Source organism: Trichechus manatus, unplaced genomic scaffold (genome assembly GCF_000243295.1).
Source record: "Trichechus manatus latirostris isolate Lorelei unplaced genomic scaffold, TriManLat1.0 scaffold00191, whole genome shotgun sequence".
Taxonomy (NCBI): domain Eukaryota; kingdom Metazoa; phylum Chordata; class Mammalia; order Sirenia; family Trichechidae; genus Trichechus; species Trichechus manatus.
Genome location: NW_004444127.1, coordinates 4,757,902 through 4,768,710, shown reverse-complemented (window position 1 = coordinate 4,768,710; position 10,809 = coordinate 4,757,902). Strand labels below are relative to the sequence as shown.

Sequence of the window (10,809 nt, the reverse complement as noted above, 5' to 3'; positions counted from 1 at the left end):
TTTCTTACAATAGTTACCGACCATGGGAGCAGTATTACTGGTGAGAGAATTCCCTTGCTTTGGCTTTACTCCCAGAGGTTTCTGTAATTGATGCAATTGGAGAGCCATTAACTTTTCTTTCTTTTATTTGGTTTTTTACTCAGCCTTTTTCTTTTGCTGTTCCATAGTTTGGTCTAATTTATAGGCTAAAGTGTATAATTTAGAAGTATCAATACTTTCCTAATTTAACTGATGTCTTTTTCTTTTTTACCATTTGGGCTAATTCAGGACCTAATCCACCCACAAATATTGAATTAAAGGAGACCTTACTCCCTTCATCAGTAATTTTTAACCCCGAATGTTCTATAATCATTTTAGTTAACCTATTGGAGCCCTGGTGGCACAGACAAGCTACGACGGCTAACCAAAAAGTCAGCAGTTCAAATCCACTCCTTGGAAACCCTATGGGACAGTTCTACTCTGCCCTACAGGATCACTATGAGTCAGAATCAACTTGACAGCAACTTTCTTTTTTTTAATCTCTATAATTATAGATAGAGTCACCTTTTTTCTTGATTGTAAGCTTGTAATTTTTCGAAAATGATTTTTGGGGAGAAAACTTTGAAGAAACAGCCTAGAGGTTGTCCTATTAATTCCTTGGTTTCTGTTCTGACAGTTGTACTTGAGACACATATAGAAACACTTAAAGTTTTTTCAGAATCTAGCCATTTTGCTGCTTCCATCTACCAATGGGCATCACTAGCACCTAACAACATTTTTATTAAATCATATATATCAGCAGCACCGGGCTCATATGTTTCTGCTAATATCCTAAATTCATGAATAAATCTGTGGGGATTTTATGATTTTGCTCTTGGAGCAGGGAACTCTTTTACAGCAGACCTAAGTTCAGCCTTAGACTGTGGATGCAAGAAGACCTCAGGTTTCCCATCTTTGGCCCTTTGTTTAATGACAAGGGCATGGTGGGTCCAATATCTTCTGATCTTGCAAATGGCATTTCAGGTAAGGCCGAATTCTCTAAGTCTGCATAGAGATTGGAAGGCAATTATTTGACTGAGTCCAATGTTGTATTGCCTTTCAAGCTCTTTTGCAATATTTGAATTTGTTTGGTTTGCTTAGATACTACTTCCTATAGGGAGGCAAATTTGTCATGATGTTGATGTCTCGAAGTCTCAAAATACCAATTATAAAAAGATTTCCCACTGTGGTTGCTTTACATAAGACCCTTGACTTTCTAGTTTACATCTCAAATATAATATTTTAGCCAAATCAAAACTCCTCCATAGGGGTCACTGTTCAGCCTCACAGACCTTAGTGAGACTGTGCCATTTTTCTAAATACTGATAAGCAGCAGCACTAAAGTTTTGAACTATGTAGGCATCAGGTGTCTCGGATGAGGGGCTTTTGTCACTCTTGTTATTATTAATTCCCATTTTCTTTTGTTAGCTAACACAGAAAAGAACAGGAGGAAAAAAAGAGAAATAGAAAAACAAACATAAAATCAAGAACGGCAGTTTTACCAAAAGACCCCCAGATGGAGCTCTCAAACAAAAATCTCATAATGAAGCTTCAGACAAAAAGTTGCCAAACCAGTATTTCTAACAAAAACAACAACAACAAATATGTCACAACAATATTTCCTATTATGCAGAAAGGCAATAAAGTTCCTACTCAATAGCGCTTACCTCAGATGGAGGATCTCTGAAGGGGACACAGTGCAAGAAGCTGAATACAATGGATCTGCTGTGGCATCAACAAGAAGTCCTGGTATCCTATAGATGACCCTGCTCACACTGTGCCAATCTGCTGTAGAGAAACAACTTTCACCAAAGCCTTCTGCCATAAACAGATTTTTGTTGTGACATATCAGAAAACAAAGATGGGAAAATGGCTGAAGCACTCAGGCTATAAACAGACCACAATTCAAAGAAGTACAGTTTATAAGTGCTTTTTATACAATTTTAACAGGTGCTGATTCATTATGAGTAAATGACTTACAGACTATAGTTTGTTAAAGTAAAGACAAAGAACTAAGATCATGACTGGGTGACCTTCTCTTGTTTTTGTTTTCTAACAATTTTGTTCTCTTGGCTCAGGAGTCCCGGGTCTGTCATATGATGGTTGCTTTTTGTTTGTTACATAGGCTACATATGATACAGTTTACTTGCTTACTGGGGTATTTTGATATTTAGTTTTGGTAAGCATGTCGACTGTCCATTTAACCAGTTAGGGCATTGTGTCCCACTTCTTTGTTGTAGTTTTTTCATATTGTTCTAAGTTTTTCAGATTCTGACAAACAAGTTGGTCTTTTGTGGTTATGGCCTGCTGTGGATAGGTAACCCTTCATCATCAAACATAACCAAACTCTTTCCAAGATTGTTTTCCTGGGTTTGAAAGCTAAGGATCATAGTCTCATGGGACAACATAGTCAATTGGCATCAGATAGTTCACAAAAATCATGATCTGTATCTGTGATGGTTAAGATTGTGTATCAGCTTGGCTAAGCCATGATTCTCAGGGTTTATATGTGATCACTCCCATGATGGAATCTGCTGTGAGCAGCCAATCAGTTGAAAGGGAGTTTTTTGGGGGGTGTAGCCTTCATCTGAATATAAGCAAGCAGACGTGCTGGCTTTTTTCCTCACTCTGAATCCTGTGGCTGCCTCCTGTTCCTCTGACCTCCAGTTCTTGGGAATTGAGCTAGCAACTTATCTGCTGATCTTAGGATTCGTTGATCTTCACATCCTGTGAATGGGAGCCCTGCTCTCCGACCTGCCAATCTAGGGTTTGCCAGCCCCTGTAGCTACATGAATCAGGAGATGTCTTTTGGTGTTTTCTGCTATTCTTGGCATTCATCAATCTTCACAGCCTGTGAGCAAGAGCCCTGCTCTCCAACCTGCCCATCTTGGGTTTGCCAGCCCCTGCAGCTGCGTGAATCTTGAAAAGCCTCTGTCCTGATCCATGGACTTGGGATGTTCCAGCCTCTACAATCACATGAGCCATTTCCTTGATATAAATCTCTCTATATATATATATTTATATGCTTTATTGGTTTTGCTTCTCTACAGAACCCAGCCTAAGACAGCATCCTAGTGAAGCGAGTAGCATCTGGGGTGTTAAAAGCTTGTGAGTAGCCATCTAAGACACTACTAATGGTCTCTATTCACCAGGAGTACAATAGTAAGAAGGTAACCAAAAGCTCAAAGAACAAACAAGTCTACACGAGCCACAGCCTCATCTACCCTGAGACCAGAAGAACTAGATGGTACCTCACTACCACCACTGACTGTTCTGATGGCGGTCATGAAAGATGATCCTATAGAAAGGGAGAAAAATGTGGAGCAGAACTTACACTATTATTAAAAAAAAAAAAAAAAGCCAGACAAACTGGAACAGTAGAGAACAGAGGGCTCCCTGAAACTATTGCCCTGAGACACCCTTTAAACCTAAAACCAAGCCTAACCTCTTAGAGCAAAATAGAAGAGTGGCACATAAAATTAAAGCTATTACCCATAAGATCAGGATTCTACTTAAAAACCATCTGGGTGGGACCAAAAGGTCAAGAAATTACTCAAAAGCAAACATGATATGATAAGTGGGCAGGGAAACTAGAATACTGGAAATGGAGCAAACAGAAAATAATTAAAGAGAATGTTAGCACATTATGATAAATGCAACTAATGTCACTGAACAGTTTGTGTGGAAAATGTCAAATGGGAGCCTAACTTGCTGTGTAAACTTTCACCAAAAACTCAATAAAATAATATTTAAAGTATATAAATGTGCATATTTTTTCCACTAACTAGAGAGCAATATGACATATTTTGGCTACGTAATACCTGATAAGGGTCTAATCCCTAAAATCCGCAAAATACTGCAACACCTCAACAACAAAAAGACAAATAACCCAATTAAAAAATAGGTAAAGGAGATGAACAGACACTTCACCAAAGAAGGCATTCAGGCTGCTAACAGACATATGAGGAAATGCTCACAGTCATTAACCATTAGAGATATGCAAATCAAAACTACATCGAGATACTATCTCACCGCAACAATGCTGGCACTAATCCAAAAAACACAAAATAACAAATGTTGGAGAGGTTGTGGGGAGAATGGGACTCTTATGCACTGTTGGTGGGAATGTAAAACGGTACAACCACTTAAAAAGCTAGAAATAGAAATACCACATGATCCAGCAATCCCACTCCTAAGAATATACCCTAGAGAAATAAGAGCCGTCAGTTGAATAGACATATGCACACCCACGTTCATTGCAGCACTACTCACAGTAGCCAAAAAGATAGAAACAACATAAGTGCTATCAACAGATGAATGGATAAACAAATCATGGCACATACAGACAATGGAATACTGTGCAACGATAAAGAACAATGACAAATCTTTGAAACATTTCACAACATGGATGAATCCAGACGGCATTTTGCTGAGTGAAATAAGTAAGTCACAAAAGGACAAATATTGCATGAGACCATTATTATAAGAACTAAAGAAAAGATTTACACACAGTAAAAAGCATTCTTTGATGGTTACAAGTGTGGGGGAGGAGGGAAAATCACTAACTAGATAGTAGACACGTGTCAACTTCAGTGAGGGGAAGGACAGCACACAATACAGGAGAAGTCAGCATAACTGGACCAAAGCAAAAACATAGAAGTTTCCTAGACATATCCAAACACTTTGAGGGACCAAATATCTTGGGCTGGGGCCTGGGGACCATAGTCTCAGCATCACAGCAACAAGCAAGCCGCCACAGTACAACAAACTGACAGATACGTTGTAGTGTGTGCGTGTGTGTGTGTGTGTGTGTATACATACTTATTTATTAAAATGTTTTCAATTAAATAAATACATAAATTAGATAAATGATAGATAGATAGATCAAGAACATCAAAATGATTATTTCATTGGTCAATATCTTTCTCTCCAAGGAGGAAAGTCTCTGTAGAAAGCCCAAAGACCATATGGGATTTGGTTAGTAGAACTAGGATTTGACCAAAGGGCATTATTGATTATGGCCTCAAGAATCCATAGCCTGAAATACTCTTCTTCACACAGAAATGTACCTACGAGACAGACAGGCCACTAATCAGTGAAACACATCCCCTGCACTAGGACTGTGCCTGATACCTAATAAGAAGTTTTGTTTCCTTGATGTACTTAGTTCTATATTTCCATCTGGGTGTCTTATTTCTGTGGATATCTTCTCTTTGGATGAATTATCATAACATTGACTTTTCTCAATATGTCAGTTGTTGACTTTTTTTTATTACATGTGATCTCATCCATGACGTTAATTGTTGGAACTCTCACAATTGTATAAAATTGTCACCAAATCATCAACCAAAAGATTTGGGCAGGGTCCATTGACTTAAATTACAACAAAAAATGTATATTGAACTAAATTTTATGAATAAATAGTGATTAATATGATGAGCAAAAAGATATTAAAGTACATAGGCAGAGATTACGGCTCAATACAGTTAAATTTGATTATAACTAGAATTGTCCTTATTTTAATAGAAAGTCATGAGTTATCTCCCTGTACATGTTCAAGAGACAAGTGAAAGGTTTTTGTTTTTTTTTTAAGGATGTTAAAAAAGGGAGCCAAGCATCAAATAGGGGCCTAATTAGCTAACATTTATGCTCCCGTTAGATTCTTGAGGGGACCTTATTCTTTTGATTGTTGAACCAAGAAAGACAGGATTCTGTAGTGCCAGAACTTATTTGCCAACAAAATAAATCAGTCAGAAATCAGGGACATACTATTAAACTTGGATCAGTAACATGGACAAGAGAAGTTCAAATCAGAATAATGTACAAATGAGTGAGGTGAAGCTGTATACACAACATGATCTGGCTCACATACTGCAAAAGACCAAGAGTATCAATGCAGAGAGCAGAGGAGGGGAGTGGGCTTTGCTCCCACAAATATTAGTGTACATGATATTCTATTACTGTATGTGTCTTTGGCTCAAAATAAAATGGGTCTCTGCTCACTGTACCAATGTTCTCAAACATTTCTTGGAGAGGATTCTGTTTTGTACATCAGGATGAGAACATTTTCTTTTCTCTATCAATCCAATTTCATTTAAATTGCTAAAGAATCAGCAATTAGTGTCTTCTATTCTTCGCCATAACTTCCTCACAGCATTTTTAACGTCTGCATTCCTCAAAGTGTAAATCAGAAGGTTGAGCAAGGGTGTCCCAATAGTGTAAAACAGAGCCACCATCTTGTCCACTGGAAATGTGATTGGAGGGCGGGTATATATGAATATACATGGAACAAAAAATAAGATGACAACGATAATGTGCGAGGTGCAGGTAGAGAGGGCTTTCTTTCTTCCTTCTGCACTCTTGTTACTCAGAGAGTGTAAAATGAGAATATAGGAGATGATCAGGATCATGAAACTCACCATGCATATTGCACCACTATTAAACACTATGAGTAGATTTATGACATAAGTATCCATGCAGGCAAGTTTCAACACAGGTTGTATATCACAGAAATAGTGGTCAATAACATTGGGGCCACAGAAGGGTAATTTCAAAACCAAGAAAACCTGTACTAATGAATGGATGCAAGATCCCACCCAGGACAAATTCAACAATGCACCACAGACACCCTGGCTCATGATGGTCGTGTATCGCAGGGGCTTGCAAATGGCCACATAGCGATCAAAGGACATGAGTATGAGCACAAAGGTCTCCATGCACCCAAAAAAATGACCTGCAAATATCTGAGTCATGCACTCATTGTAGGAGATGACTTTCTTCTTAGATACAGCATCTATAATCAACCTGGGAGCTGTGGTTGTTGAGTAGCAGGCATCAGTAAAGGACAAGCAGAAAAGGAAGAAGTACATAGGACCCCCTAACATCTGACTGTACCTGATAGTCATCACAATAAGTAAGTTTGCCAACAAAGTTGCAAGATAGAGAAACAAGAAGATCACAAACACTATTCTCTGTTTCAGAACATCCTGCGTTAACCCAAACAGAATGAACTCAGTCACACTGCTGTTCAGCTCCATGGTTTCAGATGATGTTACAAGGATGCAGCTGAGAAATGATTTATCTGCAAAGAAAAGTGTGTAAGTGTTGACTTGGCAATAGCAGGAGACTTGGTAGAATTCTTGCTCCAATGTGGGAGACTCAGTTGATTCCCAGCCAATGTGCCACATGTGCAACCACCACCCATCTGTCAGTGGAGGCTTGCATGTTGCAATGATGCTGAACAAGTTTCAACAGAACTTCCAGACTAAGACAGATTAGGAAGAAAAACCTGACGATCTTTCCGAAAATCGGTGAAAACCCTATGGATCACAAGGCGAGATCCTGTGTTGTGCATGAGGTCACCAAAGTCAGGGGCAACTTGAAGGCAGCTAATAATAACAACATAATCACTTGGGATGTTTTTTACTGCTGATGTCCATTCTTTAACAACAGGAACTGACTCAAAGTCTTCCTGTAGGACCAAGACACTTTGGGGGAGAAAAAAACTCACAAGTAATTGTGCAATCTGACACAGTCTGAGAACTGCTTATTTTGCTGTATGACCTGAACAAGTCACTTTAATATCTTGAAACTTATATTCTAATAGACGCTTAATAAGTGTATGTAGGGAGCCCTGGTGGTGCAGTGGTTAAGCATTAGGCTTCTAACTGAAAGGTCGGAGGTAGGAAACTACCAGCTGCTCCACAGGAGAAAGATGTGGCAGTCTACTTCCCTAAAGATTACAGCCTTGGAAACCCTATGGGGCAGTTCTACTCTGTCCTATAGGGTCGTCATGAGTCAGAATTGACTTGACAGCAACAGGTTTGAGTTTTTTTTTTTTATGCAAACATATATGAAATATATATGTATATGCATCTCAATATTTGAAAATCAATATTCTTATATAATTCAAATATTAAATTTGGAGATTCCCTATGGGGAAAAACATTCCTTAATTTGTGCACTAGTTTCCGTCAATTATTCCTGACCTCTTCAGTATCTTAGTTGGGTTTGACTTTAAGAAGAATTCATTTCTCCAACTTTTGACTCTTACTTTTACCGTCATTGTCAGTCAGGAAACACAAGATATTTGAATAAATCATTGAGGCTTGTATTTATTGGGCATAATTACTATACATGTGAAATCGTTCATTACTCACGTTAGATACATGGCATTGAGTTTCGCATCCTATGTATGCAACCTTGTGAATCACTTCTTATATTTCTAATACCTGAATAATGTCTTTACTCCATATGATTCTTCTACTAATATCTTCCAAAAGTTTTGTTTTCTGCCGATTTTTGTTCTCTTAAATCATAATTTAAAAAATATTTCATAATTTCACCATGGAGATATCTTCCCCACTCTCTTATTTTTTGCTTATATACAGACATATCTATAGAATTGCAATCATTCCATAAAACTTTAAACATTCTAATTTTCATTTTGGATTGTTAAAAGCCCTTTCCCATGTAAAGAGTACCTATAATGTATTTATTAATTTTAGTAGTTGTAAATTAACATATCAAAAATTCATAATATATTTTCAAAATGTTTGTATCTTTTGTTTACAAATTTTCACTCTCATAAAAAAGTTTTGACTGAATGTCTTTCTTCTCACGCAAACTCTTTTCTTTATTTCTAGTGATTTCAGATATTAAATTCTCAAGGGATTATTGAGGCAAAAGTTATGATTATTATTATCAAATAAACTCCCAATTTTGTTGTATCGGTATTTATTATTTATTAGAAATACTTTAATTATTCAATGAATATATGTACATATTAAAATATCCAACATTTACAATAAATTACAGGTTAAAAAATAAAAGTATCTTTCTAAAATTCATAATTTCCCAATCCCACTTTACAGAGGTAATAGAAATAAAACTTCAGGTTTCTTTGTAGTCCAATTGAGATACTCTTCCAGATTTTTCAGAGCTATACATATACATATTTTGTTTAAATATCTTTTTTTATGTAAGAATTGGATTTTTTTCCATTTCTTTCTAAAATTACAAGAATATGAAGCACATTTTTAATGAAGATCTAACTTAGAGAATTATCTTATTTGCTTGATGAGTATAATTAAAACTATGGTATACGTTTCCTTGATTACTGGTGATAGTTTAATATTTTTGTATATTTTCTACTTCTTATATTTTATCTTTCCAAATTGTATATATCTTTGTTAGCTAATTTTTAATATCTTTAAAGTTTGAGCTCTTTCTTTTTTTCATATTTACATAGTTCAGTCTTCAATTTGGGGACTTATATCTTTGTCCTGTCTTATATTATTTCTGATTTTTAATATTAATCTCAAAGGATCTATAATTCATTTTACAATGATTTTGAGATACTCTTCCTTTTTCTGATAAATCATCAATCCATCAATGAACAAATAACACATTCAAATCAGCCATCATATGTACTAATAACCTACTAATATCTGTGGTATCTATAGTGGGACATAGAAATATGTCTTCAGACTCTGTACAATCAAATCACAGGGATAACATATCTCTGAATAAGACAATCAATCACATAAAAATTACACATCCCTGTATATGCTAATATCTAATAAATTGTGGTTCCAAAAGTAGAGAGAACACTAGAGAACAAATTGAGGGGCAGTGAAGGTTCAAAAATGAGAAAGAAATGGAGTTACAGATTTCAGTGTGTAAAAATGAAGTTTCCAACTAGGTTCTCTGGAACTAAGGTGTTGAATAAGCTTATACTTAATTTCCCTAAATAAAAGTAGTATTTGAAAATTAATAACTCAAATTGTCCCTCTAATAAAGCTCTACAATATAAATAAAACTTTAAGTTTCTTTGTAGTCTAGCTGAAATAATATTAACTCAGTGTGATATAACTCATTATGATATCTACAAGCTCAGACTGAAAGTTCCAATTATCTCTAACAAATATAAAGTGAATTAATTATTACTTCGTTTAAATACACTCCTTACCTGATAGGGGCTAAAGACTTAAAAAAAAAAAAGTGTCATTTGTTGTGAGGAGAGTAGTTAGGTTAGCAAGCGAGTAAAAGATAGTAAGAAGATGCACTGTTTCAGGTAAACATAGACACGAACGTCATAAAAACTATACTCTCACTAAATCAAAAGTTGTAAAAGGTAAGTTTGTGGGCTGATAATGGACAGCTGGAAATCCTATAGGGCTTCTTACAGGGTCGCTATGGGTCAGAATTGACTCAACGGCAACTGATTTTTTCTTTTTTTGGTTAATGGACAGCTATGAAAGCCAGGTGATGTTATTGTATTTGGTTTTGTTTTAAACGAGCAAAGAGAAGATTTGGAACCTGAAGATAGGCAAGCAACGCTTTACTAAGATGTATGCATTAGCTCAAATCAAGAGTACCTCAGAGTTCTATCACTGAGTTCAGCCATTATTTCCTAATACTCCTGAACTCTCTATCCTATCTCCTTGATTTTAGGGGACACCACAGTCGTGGAGCTTGCTATTTGCTCTTCTATAAACAAAACCAAACCAAACTCCTTTGCCATCCAGTTGATTCTGACTCATGGAGACCCTATAGGACAGAGTAGAGCTGCCCCATAGGGTTTCCAAGGAGTAGTTGGTGGATTCAAACTGCCAATCTTTTGGTTAGCAGCCAAGGTCTTAATCACTGTGCCACCAGGGCTCCTGCTCTTCTATAGTATCCTTCATTTTTATTTTACCTGTTGAAATGTAAAACAATTCAAATTATATCTTGTCCCAAAGCTCTATCTCTGGCCCCAAAATCTTCCCTTTTCTTCCCAGACAAATAGAT

General features: G+C 36.5%; 1 protein-coding gene across 1 annotated transcript; it reads right to left on the bottom strand.

The window, feature by feature from the left end:
- Positions 1–6,128: 6,128 nt before the first annotated feature.
- LOC101347037 (olfactory receptor 4C11-like) lies at positions 6,129–7,159 on the bottom strand. Its single transcript, XM_004387741.2, has one exon. It carries the CDS (start codon positions 7,053–7,055, stop codon positions 6,129–6,131), a length of 927 nt encoding a protein of 308 aa, XP_004387798.1. The 5' UTR covers positions 7,056–7,159.
- Between the last annotated feature and the right edge of the window lie 3,650 nt (positions 7,160–10,809).

Bases quoted from the DNA above. Each gene is read 5' to 3' on its own strand.
- LOC101347037 (XM_004387741.2), bottom strand. From the start codon at position 7,055: ATGGAGCTGAACAGCAGTGTGACTGAGTTCATTCTGTTTGGGTTAACG.